Below are 24,166 nucleotides of genomic sequence, written 5' to 3'. Positions count from 1 at the left end.
GTTTTATAAAAACAATAGTAACTCGGGGATGTAGCAGTAAAAGATGTTGGCTCTCTTTCTGAGTTTTTTTTTAGCATGTTAAAAAAATATTTCCCCAGAAATAGAATGTAAACAGAAGACAGTATTAGACTAGGTTCAATTCCTGGTATTGGGGCATTTTCAGGATACTGTTCCTGCAGGTTGGTGTGGTTTCCGACCCCTTTCACAATGGATTTGTTTTGTAATATACTAAACAGGCCATTTGTCACCACTGGGCTACCTCTTCCCTTGACATGGCCCACAGCAGAGAGTCACTAATCTTTTTGAGCCCATTTTGGGTCCATTTGCAAATGGGAGATGCTGTTGTAGACATCCCACACAGACACCAAACAAACAATCACACACACTACACTCTTTTATTGGCTACAACTGGGTGTTTCTTTCGAGCTTCATTTCAGAACGGTGGGGAGGGACCTTGTGGGAACCAAGGAAGACCTCCGGGGGTACATGCACACCCATGGGTGCCATGTTGGCGACTCCTGACGCATAGTATAGCACCGTTTTACATTCAGGTGAAAATTAGATGGCACCTTTCTTTCTGGTTTGCTCACAGGCTTTCTGGAGAGTGAGATGGGGGACGACATAGTGGTTTTCAAGCCTGAAAAATACCCAGAGACACCACTACCTCGAGAAATGATTGACTTAGAGGTAAGGAGTTTGGGACTGGTACATGCATGTGCCAGTCATGTGCTGGGGAAGTGTTGTATGTCACATTGGCAGTTGGCCTACCATATATATTAGGAGAACCATATACTTCTTGATAGAAATACACTGCAAGGAGTTGTATTTGTTCGCCTGAGTGGCGGGGTGGGGGGAGAAATCCAGAGTTAACAGTAGGGCAGTGCTTTTGTTAGAAGCAAAAATAAACATGATGAAGCATTGTGATGAACTACATTAGCTAAGACGATGAATGGTGACTGCAAATTTCTAGCAGATCTTGCAGCTAAGGCTGCTTTAGGGTCCAGAGTTCTCCTAATTTTCTTAACTCATTCAGGCTGAACTCCTTAAATCAGAATGGGGAAACTAGGGTTCTCCAGATACTGTTGGACTCCAACTCCAACTCTGGACCCTAAAACAGCCTGAGTTGCAAGATCTGCTAGAGATTCAGCGTCACCATTCATCATTTTAGCTAATGTTGGTGAAAGGAAGATTTGTTGTGTTTCCTGTTACTTGTTTTAGTGTCTACACATATCTTGAGTAATCCATGAATAATTCATTCTTGGAAACAGCACTGAGATTTTAATATTCACGGCAAGATTGCCTAACATGCTGAGACGTATTTTGAAATGTTTACCGTGTAATAATCCATCTTTATAGTGATCTGTTTTGTCAGCAGTGAGGTGCATGAAGGAATAATTGGGCATGCCTTTTGTTTTGCTCTGGGTATAAACAGGGAGTTTTGGAAAAACTGGAGGCTGAGCTGGAGGAGGCTAACAAGAATCTGCAGGCACTGAGGCAGAACTTTCTGGAACTCACTGAACTGAAACATCTCCTGAAGAAAACTCAGGACTTCTTTGAGGTGAGGTGATTTTCACTCTTGGCTTCTCAGAACATTCTACTGGTTGGAAGCAACCGCTTAATTATTTGTTTGCAGCCCTGTAGGAAACCTTGGGCCTGTGGGCAGAATGTGGCCTCTCTCTGTGGCCCTCAAAACTTTCCCTAGCCACACACCCTTCCTAGTCACGCCCTCCTTGAATGTTTGTGCCTGGCTGGGATGCATCCTTGAACTCTGAAAATGCTTCTTGCTTGCTTGAGTGGAGGATTGAGAGAGTTGGGTGTATGCCACACTTAAATCCATTACAGAGGCATAGCAAGCCCAAGTGGATTTTTTTGTTACCCCACCACATCCACCCCCACCCACACCCCTTCAAGTCATAGTGAGCGTTTTGCATCCCCCCACAATGCTTTGTGGCACCTCATTTGCGTACATGCAAAATGAGGTGCCGCAAAGCATTGTGTGTGTGGGGGGGGCAGTGCTGTGGTGAGTCCTAAGCCCAAAGCCACTGGATTTGCTCTGGCTTGTGCTTGAGGCTCTAGGTGGAGGTGCCAAATGTCACCCCTTGAAGATGGTACCTTTGTGCCCCCTGAGATGGTACCTTTGTGCCCCCTGAGAGGGCAGTGCCCTGGTGGAATGTGCCAGGCTGCTGGTTGGACCCCTGGCTGGGCAGAGCTGTGCTTCTGTGGCTCTTCCCAGCAGGAAAGAAAAAACAAAGTGTGTGCTGTGTAAGCCAGTTGCTGCACTGAGCAACTTATGAGTTGTGGGGTGGGCATGCTGAGAGTCACCCCCCCTCCCCTGGTACCCCGGGGCGACCCTGATCCATTAAACCCCTCCATTTTTGCCTATGTCTCTGCCCTCCATTGGCATTTGGCCCCCGGAAGGCTGCTCAGACAGGAACGTGGCCCTCAGACGGCTAAATATGGTAGATGTGATCAGTGGCCAAACAGAATTTTCCTGGCCACAATACGAACTTGCAATGAAAGAGCCCTAGCTCTCCATTTCAATGGTCCTGATTATTCTGCTGCTCACCCTCCTCTAGTCAGTCAGCTGCCATGCTCAGCTGGCACCCTCTTGCTTGGGCTCAGAAATTGCCAGCAGGAATTAAGGATTTCTGGGACTTGCAGTTCGGCACATATGGCAGCATAACCTCTATAATCTCTCAAACTCCCAAGCCTAGTCCTTTAAAAAATGCCTATGCGTTTGATGAGGGTACAGAGGCTTATATATTTAGAGATCCCCAGCCTGGCTGATAACCTCGCAGAACTACAGTTCCCAGGAAAGAACAAATGTCTGCTTAACTAGATGACACTCAACTCCAACTCCCATCATCCCTTGCCATTGGCTATGCTGGCAGGGGCTGATGGGAGTTGGAGTTCAGCAATATCTGGAGGACCACAGGTTCCCTACCTCTACCCTGATAGTCGCCATTTTGGTGGCAGGTTTAGACACATTTTAAATGATATTTTAATTGGAACTGCCTTTCTGCCCACCTTAGCCTAATGTTTTCAGCCTTTCTAAAAAAAAAAAACCCTTTAGATTTTAAAAACCAAAAGATTTTTTGTCGTTGGTTTTTGCTTTTAAACATGATGTTCATGCGGCGTCTGAATAGTTTTGTTCATACTACTGTGGAATCTCCTGTTGAAGTGATGAGGTTCATAAATATTTTAAATAATGATATATACATACATAAATCTTTCTGTTCCGTGGACTTTCAAATTAGACTTGTAGGATAAATTTAATTCCTGATTTCAGACGGAAACTAATTTGCCTGATGATTTCTTCAATGAAGACACCTCTGGGCTGTTGGAGTTAAGAAGCACACCTGTAGCCGTTGCTGCAAAACTGGGGTTAGTATCATTTGTGCTGATTTACGTTCTCACAGAAAGCTCAATATGTGGAACTAAGTGAGAGTCAGGAAATCAGTCAGGAGGAGAAAGTCATTGACACAGAGGAAAGACACATGGTGGATCTACACATGGGGGGGGGGAAACGTTATAAGTAAGTCAGAAATTAAATTGTTACGACAGAAGAAAAAAACGCTATGTAAAAACACTATAGAAAGGTTTTGTGCTCTCCAGCGCCATCTGGTGTTGCATGTTTATAATGCATTCAAATCACTTTTTTGACTAATGTAACTGAGTTCCACAGTTTGAGGGAATACAGGCTGGGAAAGGCAAGTTTACAGTGGAACCTCTATTTGCGACCATAATCAGTTCCGGAGGTCCATCCAGAGGTCGAAACGGGTCGCTGGGAGAGGCGCCATTCTGTGAACAACGATTGCCGCTCCTGCACATTCACGAATGGCGGCAAACCTGTCGGTTACTTCCGGGTTTGCCGTGGTCGCGACTTGGAATGGCCGTAAGAACAGGCAGTAGTAAGTAGAGGTTCAACTGTATTCTGTAGAAATAGACTTTAGTTTAACACAACTCTGGACACTTCATCAGTTGAAGGGTCTAGAATATTTTAACTGAGCAACCTGTTCTAGTTGAATGGCTAGCACCTTGAGGAGTATTTCTCTGATATTCCTAGCCCTAGATTAGTTGCAGAGGTGGGACTTTGTTGCTAAATTGCAAACCTACCCTGTGTTTTATATGCTGGGAATAAATTGGGGAAGTATATTTAATCCTGAAGTCCCATGTGATGTGGGAAACTACCAAAGAAATGGCTTGCTGCCTGAATTTAAGAAGCACGGGGCTTGACTCATTCTCTATTCTAGCCGAAAGAGCCACCAGCAGCGTTTAAAAACACAAGTTTATGCAGGGTTTGTGAAGCATGGGAAATATAGGTTATTAGACCTTTAAATACTCCCATTTTTGACACTTACAACATGCCCCTGCATTGCACCTCCATCTCTACCCCTTTTTCTGTGAATAGACTACACACTTAAGTAAGTTTAAATATTTTACTTACATAATTGGAGGTCCCATTCAAGCATCAGCCAATGCTGCAACACAGGCAATACAAAACACAAATATGTGTAGTACCTAGTGCAGAGAGGGCTGACTCGTGACATATCCATTCTGTTTGTGTGACGCGCAGATTCATAGCTGGCGTGATCAAAAGGGAAAGAATGGTGCCTTTTGAGCGTCTGCTGTGGAGAGCCTGCCGAGGAAATATCTACCTGAAGTTCAGCGAAATGGACACACCCCTGGAGGATCCTATCACTGTAGGTGGAGATGGTTTAAAAAACCAAATATATAAAAAAACTTTTGTCACTTCTGCTGTTGTGTCTGGTACGCGCAGCGCCATTAAATTGCAAGCGTAGTACTTCGTCGGCTGCGACTATTTTAAAATTCCACTTGGGTTGCATTTATTTTCTCCAGAAAGAAGAGATGAAAAAGAACGTGTTCATTATCTTCTATCAAGGGGAGCAACTCAGACAGAAAATCAAGAAGATTTGTGAAGGGTAAGGGGAAATGTTTTGTTGAGAAAGCAGTGCTGGCTGTAATGGAGGTGTTTCCCTCCCATTGTGATAAACAAGAGTTTGGGACAGAAATAAGAATCCTGTGCAGAGTGGCGTTTCCTGCTGCTTGAGGTGAACCACAAAATCCCTCCCCATCCACCACCCTCCTGCCCCCGTATTCCACATACAGAAACCAACTGGAGCAACAGCTGAATCTTACTTTAGCACTGGGGATGTGGGACAGCACCCTCCACCACACCTGAGGACAGCAAGGTAACTTAGTGGGGTGCGTTGCAGGCTGTGTAGCACATACAGCTTTTCCTTCTAACACCTCCCTGCCTCACTCTGCCTAATGATAGGGCTGGTCCTGACTAAATAGGTCCATCTGTCGAACCTGAGCACGAGGCAACCAGTCCGCTTTGCAAAACTGTACCTCCTGCCTTTACCCCTCATCACTAGGTCGCCTACCTCATTTGTCTAGTGGTAGGGCTGGCCGAGACTAAGGCCCTGCGCACACCCTGCATTTTTAAACACATTTCTTCCCCCAAAGAATCCCAAGAACTGTAGTTTTTCAGGAGTTGTAGCTCTGTGACGTGCAAACTATAGTTCCCAGGATTCTTGGGGGGGGGGTGTTGTGTGTATGTTTTAAATGGGCTTTAAATGTATGATGTGTCCTTGGCCTTAATAAGCGCATCTTACCATTCCCTGAGCAGTAGGAAACCAATCCACCAGGCACCACCCTACATCCTAGCTCTAGCAGTGTGGTGTAGTGGTTAAGAGTGGTAGACTTGTAATCTGGTGAACCGGGTTCGCGTCTCTGCTCCTCCACATGCAGCTGCTGGGTGACCTTGGGCTAGTTACACTTCTAGTGTTTGTTGTGGGGGACGAAGGGAAAGGAGAATGTTAGCCGCTTTCAGACTCCTTCGGGTAGTGATAAAGCGGGATATCAAATCCAAACTCTTCTTCTCTTCTTTCCCCTCCTTTTTTTAAAAAATACATTTTTATTGAAGAAATTTTAACATAATCAAACATTCAAATTACATTTTACAATTTCCATTACCCCCACCCCCACCCCCCGTGACTTCTAGCAGTCAGTTTCAATAACTTCTGACTCAACTTCAGGAAGAACTTGATGGGGCTACAAGCTGTTCGGCAGCACTGGGTCGGAGGTTGGTTGACTATCCTTCATTGGAGGTTTTTAAGGAGAGGTTGGGTGGCCATCTGTCAAGGAGTCTTTAGCTGTGATTCTTGCATTGCTGGGGTTTGGAGTTGATGACCTTTCCAGCGGCACAATTCCATGATTCTGTAGGTCAGAATCATGCCCAAACTGGGTGTGTGCTGCTGTAGTCTATTGGTGATTCTGGCACATTATTTTTGACAAGATGCAAATACAAATACAGTCATGCCTTGGGTTGCAAACGTGATCCGTGCAGGAGGCACGTTCGCAACCCGCAGCGCCGCGATTTGGTGCTTTTGCGCATGCACAGGCGCCAAAACACGGAAGTAACCCTTTCCGGTACTTCCATGTTCGGCGCAGTCTGCAACCTGAAAACAGGCAACCCGCAGCGTTCGTAACTCGAGGTATGACTGTAGCTAATAGGCATCTGAGATAGCAGCAGTACAACTCCAGCAGTGAAAGAGCTTGCGCCCCTTGTTTATACCGCAAGTTGTTTTTAATTAGTGTCATTGCTCTGCCAGTTTCATGTGTGGCAAATCCACACGCAGATCTATCAAAAAATATAAAGTGGAATAAAAAATAGTGGGTGTTCCCTGCATCCTCCTCTCTTTAACTTGAAGGTGCTTGGATGTTCGCTGACTGCTTCAGCAGATCTCTTCGCCTGAGAGGGCTCCCCAGTGAACTCTCCTTGAGTTTTCTTAAGATCGTATGTGCCATTAGGGTAAAAGTGACATTCTGTATGCAATAGGGCTGTTAGAAGATCAAAGCCAAGTTACTGTGATCGTGTGGGGGGGAAAGTACCAAATCTGTGGGCTGCAGTAAAGAGGAATAATCTTTCAGGCACGATTTAAAAGTCTAATTTAAAGATGGGTTCAGAACTCAGAAGCATATGAAACGGAAATAATAATGAAGAAGGGCTAGGAGGCTCGAGGTTTTCTTTTCTTTTTTAGAATATTTTGTTGGAGATCCCATTTCAGAGTTGAAATTGGAGCAAAGATTAATTATTCTTCCGTAGCACTTTGTGCCTAAAATCAGGGAGCAAAGTATTATTGACTTTGCCTTGTACTCTGGTTCATGCATATGCAAGGACTGCCTTGTAATCAGATGATAGTTCGGCAAACAATCGACAGCCCAGCCAGTCCGCGCATTACTGGAGAAAAAGATGTGCTACTTCAGGCGAGCTTATTATGGCTGCTGTGTACTCATGATTAAGGGATGGGGCTGAAATTTGATTAGATTTGCATTTAGAAACAGCACACGAATCGAAATGTAGCTATCCTTTGAAATTTATGCTTTTCCAAATTTTGCCGCGCAGTTCGCCAGCCAGAAAAAGAATTGTGTGAAAAGGTGTGTGTGTGTTAGGAGAAAATGTGCATCAGTGAAAATAGCATAATCATTTGATTTAGGGGACATTGCTTGCAAAAATATATATATATTAAGCAACATGGCATATACAATGGGGAGAGATGTGCACCAAAACTCTTGCAAAATTTTGTCACGGCTTAAAAAAAAGAAAAGAAACCCACAAATTGATGTGGAAATGAGGTGACCCGAACTTCAGATGGGTTGGTGGGTGGGGGAATGTGAAACTAAATGAAAATTAGATTGACAGATTTGTTCGTGCCTATTCATGCTTAAAACGCCTGGTCATGCTGTACCATTGAAATAATACTGTTTTGAGGAGGAAGGAACTTGGAGCGTAATAATGTGTTACATTATGCCTGCTTCTTGGGAGAAAAGCAATGACAAACCTAGACAGCATCTTAAAAAGCAGAGACATCACCTTGCCGACAAAGGTCTGTATAGTTAAAGCTATGGTTTTCCCAGTAGTAATGTATGGAAGTGAGAGCTGGACCATAAAGAAGGCTGATCGCCGAAGAATTGATGCTTTTGAATTATGGTGCTGGAGGAGACTCTTGAGAGTCCCATGGACTGCAAGAAGATCAAACCTATCCATTCTTAAAGAAATCAGCCCTGAGTGCTCACTGGAAGGACAGATCTTGAAGTTGAGGCTCCAGTACTTTGGCCACCTCATGAGAAGAGAAGACTCCCTAGAAAAGACCCTGATGTTGGGAAAGATGGAGGGCACAAGGAGAAGGGGATGACAGAGGATGAGATGGTTGGACAGTGTTCTCGTAGCGACTGGCATGAGTTTGGCCAAACTGCGAGAGGCAGTGATGGATAGGCGTGCCTGGCGTGCTCTGGTCCATGGGGTCACGAAGAGTCGGACACGACTGAACGACTGAACAACAACAACAACATTCTATTATTATTCTCATTACTCTTATACTCCACCCATCTGACTGGGTTGCCCCAACCACTCTGGGCAGCTTCCAACATATATAAAAATGTAATAAAACCTTAAACATTAAAAACAAACTTTCTTATGCAGGTCTGCCTTCAGGTGTCTTCTAAAAGGTGGTATAGTTACTTATCTCCTTGGCTCAGGGGTTGGATAACTGCATACCCTCCAACATTTCTCCAGTGAAAATAGGGACATCCGAAGGAAAAGCAGGACATCCCAGGATCAAATCAGAAACTGAGATGGCTTCTGTAAATCTGGGACTGTCCCTGGAAAATAGGGAGACTTGGAGGGTCTGGGTTTGGGCCACATTCACATGATACCACTTTGAAGAGTCTTAACTTTCCCCAACGTATTCTGGGAGCTGTAGCTTGTTAAGGGTGCCGAGAGTTGTTAGGAGACCCCTATCCCTCTCACAGGATTGGTTTAATGATCAGAATCTCTTCCCAGGGAACTCTGGGAATTGTAGCTCTGGGAGGAGAATGTTGTTGTTGTTGTTGTTGTTCAGTCGTTCAGTCGTGTCAGACTCTTCGTGACCCCTCGGACCAGAGCACGCCAGGCACCCCTATCCTCCACTGCCTCCTGCAGTTTGGACAAACTCATGCTAGTCGCTTCGAGAACACTGTCCAACCATCTCATCCTCTGTCGTCCCCTTCTCCTTGTGCCCTCCATCTTTCCCATCATCAGTCTTTTCCAGGGAGTCTTCTCTTCTCATGAGGTGGCCAAAGTACTGGAACCTCAACTTCAGGATCTGTCCTTCCAGGGAGGAGAATAGGGACCTCCTAACAGCTCTTGGGACCCTTAACAAACTACAGCTCCCAGAGTACTTTGGGGGAAGCTATGATGGTTTAACATGCTTTCATGGTGCTTTAAATGAATGGTGTTTATGTGGCCTAACCCTGACCCTGAGTGCACCAAGGTTTATGCTTACTGTTGGGCCACAAGGAGTCCAAGCACAGCCAAGTGAGTCAGTCACTCTTGTTTTCACCAAAGTCACCACAGAAGAATTGCTGTGATTACTAAGCGGCTTGATGGTGGCCCCTGTTGGCTTATTATTATCTTAATTGTTATTGTATCTATACCCCGCCCATCTGTCTGTTCCCCAGCAACTCTGGGTGGCTTACAGCACATTAAAAATTGTAAAATGTTAGACATTAAAAATTTCCTGACAAAGGGCTGCCTTCAGATGTCTGCTAAAAGTCAGGTAGTTGTTTATTTCCTTGACATCTGATGGGAGGGAATTCCACAGGACGGGCGCCACCACCGAGAAGGCCCTCTGCCTGGTTCCCTGCAACCTAACGTCTCGCAGTGAGGGAACCACCAGAAGGCCTTGTTTTCAGTACGTGATGGACACGGTTGTACAATGGTTGTCACTGGCTTGTTTGTTTTGACTCGTTCCAAACCCCCCCCCCCAGGTTCCGTGCCACGGTGTACCCTTGCCCCGAGTCGGCTGGAGAACGCCGGGAGATGGCTGCTGGTGTGAACACAAGGATTGAGGATCTAAACACAGTAGGTCGCCTTGGGCCTCATTCCTGTGACTTAGTGGTAGGCCAGGCCTGCCCAGGGCTCTTCATATATGTATGTCCTTTGTTCTCAGGTGATCACCCAAACCGAGTCCCATCGGCAGGCGCTGCTGAAGGGGGCGTCAGTGAACCTGTGGAGCTGGGGGATCAAGGCGAAGAAAATGAAGGCCATCTACCACGTCCTGAATTTGTGCAACATCGACGTCACCCAGCAGTGCATCATTGCTGAGATCTGGTTCCCCGTGGTGGACACAGGCGGTGTAAAAAGGGCTCTGCATCAGGGAATGGTAAGGTGCTGGGCCTGGAATTCTTCAGCTCAGGGGTGGCCAACTCCTAAGAGACTGTGATCTACTCGCAGAGTTAAAAGCTGGCAGTGATCTACCCCTTTTTTGGGGGGTTCAGGTCACAGCTGTTGAGCTTTTTTAGGAAGGAGGTGAACCCGTGTTTGGGGGGGGATGCAGGGCAAAAATTGTGAGCTTTTTTAGGGGAGCAAAACTTGTACAGCTTCTTTGAGGGGAGCCGGTGATCTACCACACACGTCCGGTTATCTACTGGTAGTTCACGATCCACCTGTTGGATGTGCCTGCCTTAGCTGATTTCCAGAGGGTTCTCACTAGCATTCTTTGGGTGAATGGCTGAGGGATACAGAATGCCTAGAATCTCCAGGTAGGTCTGATGAAGACCCTGGAGAGATGCTGTCAGCTAGCACAGACAAAGCGAGGTGGACCATGGTCAATATAAGGCAGGTTCCTTTGCAGCTAATTAAGTCAAGAACCACTTGGAAATTGGCAAGGGTCTTTTTGGACCACTTAACGATGAGTAGACCAGGGCGATACAGTATCTGGTTTTCGACATCATGATATATCACCAGCTAAGCATCACGATAAACCGATATATATCACGATGTCTGAAATAAAGATGGAGCTCTGTAGAAGCATTGGCTGGCTTCACGGTTTTCCCCACATTGTGATTTCTGCATATCGCACGTGACACACACACCATGATTCACGATAGATAGCCAGGTCAAAAATTATGAACCTGATATGGCTGTATGGGCTTCAAATCGGTTTTGGACAATATATCGCACAGCCTTAAGATGACATAAGACATAGACACTGTGGCAAGCAAATTCATTAATAGCCCTCCATGAATTTGCTGGGTCCTCTTTAAAAGCCTCCCACATGTGAAATAGCACAGGGATAGACCTGAGCCGAACATTAACGTTTCAGTTTTCGGGAAGGTGGCATCCATATGTACCACAGGCAGGGCAGGTACACCCAGTGTGTTACGAGGGCGACCAAATCTCACTTCCCTACCACACGCAACCTCTTAGGCAGTCTTCATCAAGCAGATGTTTCAGGCTATACAGGTGTGCTGGCTGTTTCGAATGGAATTGGTAGTCCCAAATATCTGGAGGGCACCTGGTTGGCGAAGACTGCCCTGAGCTCAACTGAACCAGGCCATGATTGCTGTGTATTTTGCAGGTAGCATCCCATGGCACAATAGTCTTTATATGAAGTGGGAGAGACGGGGCAGGGTTGCTTGAGAAGAAGAAAACAGCTGTTGTCAGCTTCACAATAGCTAATTTTGGAAACATCGGAAAACAAATGTCCCTGATGCTGGGGAAATGAAGCTCAAAATGGAATAATCTGCAGTATTTGCTGACCGTAGCCATTTCCGTTTTCTGGTGTGTGTGTGTGTGTGTGTGTGTGTGTGTGTGTGTGTGTGTGTGTGTGTCTGTGTGTTTTATTTATTTATTGCTCATACCATTTTAGTGCTGTCTGACCTTCACTCTACTGCATAAGCTTCTATTTTTAACATATAAACCAGTATTTGGGTTTATATGTAGAGATCTTGAGGTGTGATCTGAGATATTGGGGAGAAAGTGGGGGCAGTGTCCTAAAGGATTCTGTCTTCATTTGTTCATTTAAATATTTTGCATTTTATTTTGTTGTTGTGTCTATCTAGCTTTATTACCCACTTTATACCTTCTGCATAAAATGAGTTTGGGACTCCGTAGAAATACTTGAAATACACAACTCTTCTGAGCAATGTTGCCCCTGCCCTGTAATCCTAGGTAACATTAACGCCTAGTGGGTTTCCTATACAAAGAACCCTGGAAAGTGAAGTTTAGCCCAACCACTTTTGATGTGTGTCACAAACGCATTGACATTCTGCTAAAGGGTTCGTTTCCCTTGGCAGCTATAAAAAAATGCTTTGAAAATGCTCAGGGGAGGGGGGGGACGTTTTAAAGCTCACAATGGAAAATTCCGGTTTTGGCTCTACAGCGCCATCTGGTGTCACAGTGTTAGAATGCATTTATAATGTTTTATTTTTACTAATGTAGCCGAGTCCTGGCTTAGCTTTGCTGTAGGTATTTTATGTCGTAGATATTTATCCAATTTTTTGTTGCAGATGTTTATAAATCTGTTTCATAAAATTTATACTGGACTTGATCGTTTTTAAAAAAAAAAAAAAAAAACCCACCACAACCCGTCAAAGTAAATGAGAAAACAGTAAAAGTATCCATAAAAAGATCTAACAACATTAATTTAAAACATTTCAAAAAAATTAAAATCAACAATAAACTGAAAACAGATTAAAACACACACCAACTTTCTAAATATCTGGGTAGGCCTGTCTAAACGAAAATGTTTTTAGCAGGTACCCAAAAGAGTTCAGTGAAGGCAGGGAGTTCCAAATTCTAGGTGCTCCCACACTAAAAAACAACAACACCTGAGTTGTTACAAATGCAGACAGATATTACGTTGCATGTCTAGCAGTGCCAGTTCCTCAGATTGAAGTGGTCGAGTGAGCATAGATGGGATGGCAAAATCTCACAGGGAGGAGGAGGAGGAGGAGGAGGAGGAGTTTGGATTTGATATCCCGCTTTTCACTACCCGAAGGAGTCTCAAAGCGACTAACATTCTCCTTTCCCTTCCTCCCCCACAACAAACACTCTGTGAGGTGAGTGAGGCTGAGAGACTTCAAAGAAGTGTGACTAGCCCAAGGTCACCCAGCAGCTGCATGTGGAGGAGCGGAGACGCGAACCCGGTTCACCAGATTACGAGTCTACCGCTCTTAACCACTACACCACACTGGCTCAATGCCACCCTAATCACCATCAATCTGATTGCAGGAACGTAGCGGCTCTACAGTCAACCCACTCCTGACTGCGATACAGACCAAGATGTCTCCTCCTACCTTTAACAGGACCAATAAGTTCACTTTGGGTTTTCAGACTATTGTAGATGCCTATGGTGTGGGTAATTACAGGGAACTTAACCCAGGTAAACAGACTGTTCTATTTTTTTGCTGTAGCTTGGTGGGTTGTTTTTTAGGATTCAAGATTTAAAATGAAATGCAAGGTGCTTTTATTCCTCTGTCGATTCCTATTACTTCAACTTAAACCAGGGCTGCTTGCCTGAAATGCAGCGACATTTGGGTTTCTGTAGATTGAATGTGGTGTTTTTTTTTTCCAGAAGGAGAGGGGGGAAAGCAACATGGATACGTTCTGTTTTTTGCAAGCCATTGTAAGGGGGTGAACAAAAGGTGCTGTCAGCAAGGCAAATGTTTCTTTACGGGACATTCAGTGCCATCACCAGGGCCAGGTTTTCAGAACACAATCATAACAATAATCAACTATAATGTATTTTTGGTAATGAAAATGCCCACCCTTCTGCTTGCCCCAAAAGAGGCTTCACTGTGATGTATAACAGTGCCACCTGGTGATTCCAATTAGTTCTCACGGGCTAATTTACTTTATTTGCTGGAACCAGTACTCAAATTATGGGCTTTAATGAAACCCACAAGCTATGCTGCCTCTCCAATTTTAGGCAAATCCTGCACCCACCTGTAACCTTTGAGACTGTTGTTTTTTTTTTATATATATAAAAAAAGGTGTTAGGCCACTCTATAATTCAAGCACCAAATGCATTTGGCTTTTTCTCGCTGGCATATGGTGGGATTGGCATTACCTCCAGGGAGCCTGGGAAACGGATTTCCCAGTGCCACCAAATGGGGGCCCCCCCCATGCTGGGGAATGGGAATTCCCGGTGCTCCTTGGCTCAGCAACCCCCTTCCTTTCAATGAGTGACCTTAACGCCTTTCTCTGTCCCACAGCCCCCTACATTATAATCACCTTCCCTTTTCTGTTTGCGGTGATGTTTGGTGATTGTGGCCACGGGACTGTCATGCTGGCCTTTGCCCTCTGGATGGTCAGCAACGAGAAGGCCCTCTTAGCCCAGAAAATTGACAGTGAGGTGAGTGGCCTCAGGCAGAACTGTATGCTGATGGCAGCCTTCAAAGGTTTCGCTCCAGGGACAGAGAAATAATTTATTTCAAAACCAGTTATTTGAAGCGGGGATTGGGAAAGGAGGGTGACGATAAGTTCCTCCAAATGTTTCTTCATATACTGTAAGGATAGGGAACCATTTTCACTCCCCAGGGCCACATGCCCTTCTGGGCAATCTTACCAAGGCGGGGGGCAGGAGTGGGCAGAGCAACAAATGCAAATTTTACACAGCAGGCCAGTTTCTACACACAAAAACACTCCTCCCTCCTCCCTCCAGGCAAGCAAGAAGATTACCAGAGTTCAAGGACACTTTCCAACCAGGCCAAGACACCAGGGGGGCGGAGCTGGGCTAGCGATGGGAAGCGTTCAGAGGGCCAGAAAGTGAGCCCTAGAGGGCCATATTTAGTCTGAGGCTTGCCAGCCCTTGTACGCTGGCTCCTGATATTTTCTTTGTCCTGGCAATCACCCTGTGCAGATCTGGAACACCTTTTTCAGTGGCCGCTACATGATCCTCCTCATGAGCATCTTCTCCATCTACACCGGCTTCATCTACAACGATTGCTTCTCCAAGTCATTCAATATATTTGGGTCTTCCTGGTCTGTCCGCTCCATGTACAGCAGTGGGAACTGGACGTAAGTGGCAAGCTGGGTCCTTGTGAGCTGACCTAGATGCTACCCTAAATGTGTGACGGCTGCAGAAAACGGCAGCCGCATATACAGTTGTTGTGTCTCCCCTGCCCTTCCACAATGTCTTCTGGAACATTCCTCTGGTCGCAACCTTCCTTATTTCCCTGCCCCACACCAGCAGTATCCAGGGGTGCAGAGCAGGAGCAGGAAAATAGTGAGGGGCAAATGCCCTTTGCCTCAATTCAGAATGGGTTTGGCTAATGCAAAGTGGTTAGCAATGGTTTGGGGTTTGGGGTTACTTCAAGCATCAAGCAATAAGGAAAGCCCATCTCACTCCTGTGGGCAACCTAAGCAAATCACGTTTCTCTCTTCATTTGTAGGGAAGAAATGGTCCATAAGTCAGAGATGCTCCAGCTGGATCCGGCAGTGGCAGGAGTTTTCTCTGGAAACCCCTATCCTTTTGGAATTGATCCGGTAATCACAACTCCTCCTGCTGTTCATCTGGCAGTGGGTCATGATGGAGGGAAGAGGGGTGATCTGTTGGTTGGGCCTATCCAAGATTTCCGGGAAAATAACAGATGGTAGTAAGTAGCAGATTGTGGCAACCAGCTTTGCTTTCTGTGTCTTTTTAACAGCTGGAGGATAAGCAGAAATTCAGCAGGTGAAGGGTCTAAGCCCAAGCATAGGCAAACTCAGCCCTCCAGATGTTTTGGGACTACAACTCCCATCATCCCTAGCTAACGAGATCAGTGGTCAGGGATGGTGGGAGTTGTAGTCCCAAAACATTTGGAGGGCCAAGTTTGCTTGTTAGAGAGCCAGCGTGGTGTAGTGGTTAAGAGCGGTAGACTCGTTATCTGGTGAACCGGGTTCGCGTCCCCACTCCTCCACACGCAGCTGCTGGGTGACCTTGGGCTGGTCACACTTCTTTGAAGTCTCTCAGCCCCACTCACCTCACAGAGTGTTTGTTGTGGGGGAGGAAGGGAAAGGAGAATGTTAGCCGCTTTCAGACTCCTTCGGGTAGTGATAAAGCGGGATATCACATCCAAACTCCTCCTCCTCCTCTTCTTCTTCCTTCTTCTTCTTCTTCTTCTTCTTCTTCTTCTTCTTCTTCTTCTTCTTCTTCTTCTATGCCTGGGCTAGCTTTTGCTGCATTGCTGTGCTGGGAAAAAGCTTTTGCTCGTTGAATTTCTACCTGCCACTCAGCTGATCAAAGCATAGCGTTGCATCCGTGTCGTGCCAGGTCAACTTCTCTTGGAGGCAATTTAACGAGATGCATTTCCTGAGCCTTCCCCAACCTGCCATGCTTGGATTGCAGCTCCCATGAGAGTTGGCAAAACGCACCGTGTGGTTGTAATGTTATGTTTAATGAAATTCAAAGTTTTGTTTGTATTGGAATACATGAAATATTTTAGTGCAGGGCAATTCAGTAATGTACACTTCCCTCATATCCAATTACCTGGGAGGAGCCCCATTCGATGCAATGAGACATAACTCCTGAGTGGACATGTGCATTAATCGATTAATTAATTAATTAATTTTCTTCCCTGCCCCTCCCCATAAGGCCTTGATAAAAACCACAAAACCATTCGGTTACAACAACGTCAACGTACAGTTATAAAAAGAAGTCGACAGCAAACCTCTTCCAACCAGAACAGAAATACAGTAGTACCTCCGTTTACGTAACCCTCTGGTTATGTAAACTTCGGGATGCGAAAGCGGCAAACCCGGAAGTATTTTGCTGGGTTTTGCCGCATGCGCAGAAGCGGTCCTCCAGTTGCGAAATCCTCGGGATCCAGCCGGACCTCCAGAATGGATCCCGTCCGCAACCGGAGGTACCACTGTAATACAAATTGAACAAAAGACCTTAAATGCTGGACGCCAGCGGTGAAGTGGTATGTCTTGGGCATGCAGGCAGAAGCTGTGCAACCAAAGTTAGACCCACACCTTTGTGTGGAGTGACTTCTGCAATTCAGGGGCTGCCACAGAGAAAACACTCTCCTGAGCTGCCAATTCCCACGTTTCCAAGGATTAGCTTTTAAGGGGAGAGGGAACAATGGCACTGTAAATTGGAAATGTCGATCAGCATTCTGCATTAACTGAGGTTGGTTAACATTTTAGAAATGGAACAGCAGAGCAGCGAATTCCCCCCCCCCCCCCGGGACATTTTCTTCCCCACATCATTGCTGCTTCCCATCAGAAGAACTCCACCTTGTTGAGGCTATTTGAAGCAAGCAGGAGAGAACTTCCCAATTAACATCTTAATGGTGTCAGCCAAGTAAATGGTCACTAGATGGCAGCCTTGGTTGCAAGTAAACCCTCCTCCTTGGAGACCCTTCTAGCGGCAGTCATAAAGTGGCAGACGTTGGGTGGCGCTGCATAGGCCTCGTTGTGTTTCACTCCATCAGTCATATTTGCCTATTTCAGCCAGACTGGTCCATAGGTTTACCAAGACACAAACAGTACAATTGAAAACAGTGGAGAAACACAAACGAGGAATATGCATTCAGCACCTCCCCTCTCACATGGTCAGTGAATGCTAGGATAACATCCCCAGTGACTGATTGTGTTCAGCATTAGGGAAGGGAAAGGGGCCCTTTGAAGGTAATGTGTGGTGCTAGAGGCGGGCCCTTCCAGTGGCAGTGACCCTGTCATTCATGAGGATTGGGGGGCAGGGGCGGGCAGTGAGGTCGAGGGGCAGAGATGGGAGGACATGTCAGTTTCTCTTCTCCCCATTTCTCACCTTTCTTGTCTTAAATTCAGTTATCCATGTTTCTGAGGCAATTTTCATTTTTTTTTTAAAAAAGATCTTCACGAAAATCAGTTAGCGTTTTGGTACGAATTTCTCCTCGAAGACACATTTTTGTATGCAGTTTCGACTCACCTTTTTACAAAGCAATTTCCCCTAACATAAAGCATCATTAATGGAATTTTGACTACTGCATTCATTTTAATACACACTTTCCGTTAATATATGCGTTCTTGCAAATATTGGAGACCCGCATCACAAAATTCAGATAAGCGCAAATTTCAAAGCATATCTGTGTTTTTGGTTTGCATACTGTTTTGGATTCAACCAATTTACTTTTAAATGCAAATTCAAATTGAATTTCTCCCTTATCCCTAGTTTGGGGCCATGACCCCTCACGGGCGTGTACATCTGCAGGGTACTTCTGCCCCCAAACCCAGCTCTCCGTTGACCGTGCTGCCTCCTCTTCGCCCCGCTCTATCCCAGTTCTGGAGAGCAGCAGTATTGCTGCCAGAACAGCGCTGCTGCCACCCCCACCCCCATGCTGCTCCCGTCTCAGTCTCCAGGATGCAAGGGGTGGCATGGATTGGATGAATGGCACTTCTTTTAAGATTAGAGGGGTAACGCCTTCTGTGTTTATAATCTCGTGGCCTGACAGGCCCTCACTTACAACTTTTGTTATGTTCATATGTCGTCTTTCCTGTTTCTCCAAGATCTGGAACATTGCAAGCAACAAGTTGACGTTTTTAAACTCCTACAAAATGAAGATGTCTGTTGTCATGGGTATCACACACATGGTCTTTGGGGTAATACTCAGTCTCTTCAACTACATGTAAGTTAAAATGTCCCACGCTTAATTCATATGTTGCTTGTTGTAATATACAACTGTGATTCATTTGTAGGTTCCTGAACTGGAATCCTTTTTTTTTGCTGTTCTGCCTTGGAGATCTTGCTGTTTCCCAGGCCCAGCTGCCTTAGTTCTTCATTTGTGATCTCTTTGCTCTCCCTATTTTCATTTGACCATATCTTCAGTGTCTGTATCCCTCATATAGGAGAATGTTGGGCTTTATTCCTCGGTGTTTCTGAGAGACTGAATTAATTAATTAAACTCTGCCAAGAGAGGGTCCCTTAATTACTACTCCAGACTGAACAATATTTAACGAATGCAGGAAGTAAAGCTACCTTCTTAGTGATTTAGTGAGGGCATCAGATTGGAATAATGACTTGCAGTTTCTGGAGTTTAAAGGCTTTATTCATGCAGGAACTATTTGCAAGATGGGTGGAGATAGAAGAGAAATAGCAGACATATTTTCTGGAGGAATAGCAAACAAGACGACTCAGCTTTTAGGGGTGGAGTTAACTTAAACAGAGGGGTTACAAGAAAATTCTGGCTAGATTGCTACATAAGCAGTGTCCTCTGGTTGCTTAAAACAACACATGCATTAATTAGAACCTTAAGAGAAGGAAGCATACAGCTTTCCTCCCAACAGATTCTTCTTCTTACAAAGAATTACCAATCTCCATGTTGTTGAGCACTTTCAGGAAGGTGAAAGCCATCCCACCACCAATTATCATCTCATTGACTTGATCCAGCATGTTTTGGGTCAGCTGAATCTTACCTTCAACTTCAGCACTTCCAAGGATTGCTAGGAAGGGTCACTCTGGACTTTCTAGAGTAGACTTTTTTCAGCCTTGGGTCCCCAGATGTTTTTGAACTACAACTCCCTTCATCATTGACCACTGGCCATGCTAGCTAGTAATGATGGGAGTTGTAGTTCAACAACATTTGGGGACCCAAGGTTGAGAAAAGCTGCTCTAGATCTTTAACAAAATAATCAAGTTCTTTCTTTATCAGGAAACCAGCAGCTTTGAGGTAGATTGAACCCAACCATGGAACTGTGAGCTCTGTGTGCAGTTCCAAAAGCACCAATGATAAAATCATCTCCTAGTTTAGAAAGTGATGCTCTGAAATCACCTACCTTTGCTGAATTAGCCTTGATCTTGTTCCCTGAAGTATCTTTCCCTTCCCCTTCCCCTTCCCCTTCCCCTTCTGCATGGAATCAGAGGTTTCCCTGAAGAGTGACTGAGCTAGTTTCAGGATCAGAACCAGCTGCTTCCACCTCTGAACCCACACAGTTTTCCAGGAACAAGGTGTCCCTATCAAAGTCCTGCGGCTGCAGGTTGCAAGGAGAATTTCTCAGGCATAGGAACTCCACCAAGTCACCCCAGGTGACTAATCAGTACCACAGACCTATCTCTGTGGTCCAAGCAATGCTTGATGGTTGGGACAGCTGCCCTGATTCTCTGGTGGTAGGTTAATTTGTCGTCCTTCATTGGGACACTGAAGTCAACCTGCATGGCCATGTGCTTGCCCTTCACGTTCACATTGTCCAGCATGGGCTTAGTAGAGAGACTTTTTCCTCAACAGAAGATGCTGGCTCAGTCTTGCTTGACCAAACGATTGCAGCCTCTTCTTCCTTCATTGGGTGCAGGTGAAAAGAGCAATCCTTGTGTCACTTGCAAGATTGGTAGTATCTGGTACTTTGCAGAAGCAGGATGTTCCTATCTTGGCTGGCCACAAACGGTCTGATGTATTACCACAGAAGCACCTAGGAAGCGATCTGACTTATCTTGGCTTCCTGTTTTTACTGACTGTTAGAAACGGTTGCACTAGACTTCATTTAAGCTGGCAAAAAGTGAGAGCAAGGCATATGTGGCGGGGGGGGGGGGAACGCCATTGATTATAGATGTATGTAAAGCTAACAATCAAGAAAGCTGGATTGTAATTTTATTTCAAGATCAAATCAGTATTATTTTGATCTGTTGTTGCGGGGCTCCTAAAAGTCTACTCTGCCTATTTAGTAATCCGGCACTGTCTGGTGGCTTCACCTTACCAAAATAAACCAAACTGGTGATTTAATATGGCCCGATTGTCCTTCCTTCCACATCATCCTATAAATCAGCTTTCTCCAACATGCTGCCTTCCAGATGTTGCAGGGCTACAACTCCCACCATTAGCTCCATCTAGAACAGGCAGTGGCCAAGAGGAACAATGGGAGGAGTCCAACCATGTCTGGAGGACACCACACTGTGGGAAGCTGCTGCAAACTCTCTTCGCTTCCACACTGATGTTTTTCCTTCTCTTGGCTCCTGTCTTCCCAGTTATTTCAGGCAAGCCCTCAACATCATCCTGCAGTTCATCCCACAGATGATTTTCATCCTCTGCCTGTTTGGTTACCTGGTTTTCATGATTATTTTCAAGTGGTGCCAATACGGTGTTGCTGATGCCCAAGGCGCCCCAAGCATCCTCATCCATTTTATCAACATGTTTCTGTTCAGTTACGGCGATGAGACAAATGCTCCGCTGTATGTGCATCAGGTATGGTCTCCTTTCTCTTTTGCCAAGAACTTTGTTACTGAGGAAGTACACTTTAGTTAGCCAAGTGTAGAGTTTTATATGCTGAGACTGATGGGAGTTTTAGTCTAAAATATTTGAGGGGCACCAGGTTTGGAAGGCTGGTTTAGGGTTCTTTTTGACTATTTGTCATGGACTAAGGAGGATTCAGAGTCTAATGTAGCTTAGGGCTGCTGTATGTCCGGATTTTCCCAGACATTACCGAGATGTAATTGGTGGAATTGACATCCGGGGGGGGGGATTTCTGAAAGGCGGTGCTTTGTCCTGGATCTTAGGCAAGTCAATTGAAAAATTGTGGGTTTTTTGGGATTTTTGTAAAAAGAAGGGGGGGAAAGCTGCTGGTTTTTATTTTTTGAAATATGGCAACCCTAATGTAGCTGTGTGTGTTGGAAACAAATAGGTTTTCATGCTGTAGAGCCCTGGATCTGCCAGTACTGGAAAAGAGGTTCCTGCCTTATAAAAAAAAACAAAAAACCTAGATGTTGAGAAAGCAGACAAGCAGAGACTTCAGGTGAAACAGATTAAACTTTCTGAATAAAATGAAGTTTATCTCAGAATAATGAAAACGAGAACAAAACAACCCAGCCCGTTTCACAACAGACTTACGTGCCCTGTAAATGGCACAAAATCACTCAGTTCCAGGTTACAAATTAAAAGTACATACATGAGCTTGCAAGGAACAGATTGGCAAATGCTCTTGATTTATGAGCACGCTCTTGAGGAAGGAGAATACAGGCAGCATGCTTGGCAAACAATCTTAAATCAAAAGCACAGTTTGAAAGTTGCGAAACATTTCCCCAAAGAGTCCTAATTAATCATGTTGGTAAGGCAGCTTCAGCGGTCAGTGGTTTCCCAGGATATATTTCTGTTTCTCAAATAGCAAATTCACTGATCTCCAGCCAGAGTGGTCGAGTTTTTCAGAGCACATAGGTCCATTTCTTTTAACAAAACCATATTGCCAAATTATAGCTCCTTCCTTCAAGGTAAAATAAACTTACTTACACGGGTCTCATCTGCACCATACATTGAAAGCAATATCATACCACTTTAAACAATCATGGTTCACACACCCCAAGAATCCTGGGAACTGTAGTGTATTAGGAGACCATAGACAGCATCTTAAAAAGCAGAGACATCACCTTGCCGACAAAGGTCCGTATAGTTAAAGCTATGGTTTTCCCAGTAGTAATGTACGGAAGTGAGAGCTGGACCATAAAGAAGACTGATCGCCGAAGAATTGTTGCTTTTGTTTATGGTGCTGGAGGAGACTCTTGAGAGTCCTATGGACTGCAAAAAGATCAAACCTATCCATCCTTAAAGAAATCAGCCCTGAGTGCTCACTGGAAGGGCAGATCCTGAAGTTGAGGCTCCAGTACTTTGGCCACCTCATGAGAAGAGAAGACTCCCTAGAAAAGACCTTGATGTTGGGAAAGATGGAGGGCACAAGGAGAAGGGGACGACAGAGGATGAGATGGTTGGACAGTGTTCTCGAAGCGACTGGCATGAGTTTGGCCAAATTGCAGGAGGCAGTGGAGGATACGGGTTCCTGGCGTGCTCTGGTCCATGGGGTCATGAAGAGTCGGACACGACTGAACGACTGAACAACAACATTTCCCTCCAGACCTACAATTCCCAGAGTTCCCTGGCAAGAGGGATCAAGTGTTAAACCATTCAGAATTGGAGCTCTTGGTGAGCCAGTGTGTTGTTTTCCAATATCACAGCAGAATCGCATTTTTGAGGAAAAAAAGATAATTGTCACCGAATTTTCCTTTAAGCAGGTGTGGGTGGGTGGTGTGTATTGCTTATCTAACTATCTTATTTCCTTCCTTCCTTGTAGCAAGAAGTACAAACCTTCCTGGTAATTTTTGCCCTGATTTCTATTCCTTGGATGCTTTTGATTAAACCTTTCATCCTTCGAGCCAATCACCAGAGAGCTCAGCGTATGGTAAGAATTTGGCCTCCTTGCTAGGGGTAAAGGCAATCTTGGTTTGAGTGAGATGAGCTGTAGATTAGTAGCAAATATTTGCAGATCTCACGGTTTGCAAGTCATTACAAAACCAGGCTCTGAAAGCACTGAATTGTAGAGCTGGAAGGAACCTTGTAAGTCAACTAAATCCAACCCCTTTGCAGTGGAGGGAATCTGCTGCTACAGCATCTGTGATAGGTGATCAACCAGACTGATTTACAACGAAGGAAAAATGGCTAAAACACGGGTTTGCAATCGCTCCAGCAGGAGAAAGCTCTATTAGCAGAGTTAAAACTCACAAGTTTATGCAGCAGCATAGCATCAGTAATATATAGGCTACCTATTGAGGTGGTCTTGGCTGAAAGATGGTGGCTTGACCAATAGCTATACAATAAACTTCATTTCTGAACAGAAGGCTGGGTCCACTTCTCTAACTTTCTGACTGTTAGGCCGCAGTCTGCTCCTGCTCATATAAAAAGCAGCTTTCTGAATCCAGTCCATTTGAAAACTATTATAATGCAACCCAAACATTAAACCACTGGAAGAGACCTGCTAATAAGTGCCTGGTTCTCCACCCCCCCCCACCCCACCCCCCACAATATTAATTTCTTAGATGGGTGGTGATTTCATTCAAAGATTATTTTCACTGCCCTGTTATTCATTGTTTCGCCATCTGAAGTACATTTAGACATTCCCCATAGCAACTGACTACTAATGAGCCCATTTGTCAGCCAAAGCATTATTCAATAATAAGAACCTTTTTTGTAGATTGTTAAGATGTGAAATTGATGTCTGCTAAAAAAAAAAATGACAGTGAGGCGATGGAAAAATGGATTGCCTGGTGCATGTATATAGAAATAGGTCGATTACTATTCAGTCGAAGGATATAGTCTCTTTAGACCAGGGCTGGGGAGCCTCAGACTCAGGGGGCCAAATGAGAACCTCCTGGTCCCTCTATCCAGCTCTCAGGCTTCTCCTCAGAACAAGCCCTTCCCCAGACCTAGCTTGACTGCTTCTGCCCGCCTGGCATGTGTCCATGTGTGTGTGTTGAAAGCTCTTGACTTTTGAGGGGCTGTTAATGTAGCCAACTGTACTGGGGTAAGAATTGCATCCATTGCCCGGCCCACCCCTGACAGGCAGGCCCCGGAAGCTTGACCACAAACTTGACTAAACGCC

General features: G+C 45.2%; 1 protein-coding gene and 1 pseudogene across 1 annotated transcript in view; one reads left to right on the top strand and one right to left on the bottom strand.

Moving 5' to 3' along the window:
* ATP6V0A4 (ATPase H+ transporting V0 subunit a4) overlaps positions 1–24,166 on the top strand; it is a 35,001-nt gene that overhangs the window by 6,337 nt on the left and 4,498 nt on the right. Inside the window, exons 4-17 of the mRNA XM_033162691.1 lie at positions 593–687; positions 1,433–1,558; positions 3,290–3,384; positions 4,577–4,703; positions 4,861–4,943; positions 9,835–9,928; positions 10,017–10,229; positions 13,082–13,232; positions 14,065–14,204; positions 14,712–14,869; positions 15,244–15,337; positions 18,323–18,441; positions 20,772–20,988; positions 22,862–22,969. Of these exons, the coding sequence (XP_033018582.1) occupies positions 593–687; positions 1,433–1,558; positions 3,290–3,384; positions 4,577–4,703; positions 4,861–4,943; positions 9,835–9,928; positions 10,017–10,229; positions 13,082–13,232; positions 14,065–14,204; positions 14,712–14,869; positions 15,244–15,337; positions 18,323–18,441; positions 20,772–20,988; positions 22,862–22,969 (1,820 nt within the window). The remainder of the gene's footprint in view (positions 1–592; positions 688–1,432; positions 1,559–3,289; positions 3,385–4,576; positions 4,704–4,860; positions 4,944–9,834; positions 9,929–10,016; positions 10,230–13,081; positions 13,233–14,064; positions 14,205–14,711; positions 14,870–15,243; positions 15,338–18,322; positions 18,442–20,771; positions 20,989–22,861; positions 22,970–24,166) is intronic.
* LOC117054014 lies at positions 19,056–20,018 on the bottom strand (annotated as a pseudogene).

Source organism: Lacerta agilis, chromosome 10, assembly GCF_009819535.1.
Source record: "Lacerta agilis isolate rLacAgi1 chromosome 10, rLacAgi1.pri, whole genome shotgun sequence".
Lineage (NCBI taxonomy): Eukaryota > Metazoa > Chordata > Lepidosauria > Squamata > Lacertidae > Lacerta > Lacerta agilis.
Note: the sequence above shows the minus strand (reverse complement) of the source record. Positions and strands in the feature narration are given on the sequence as shown.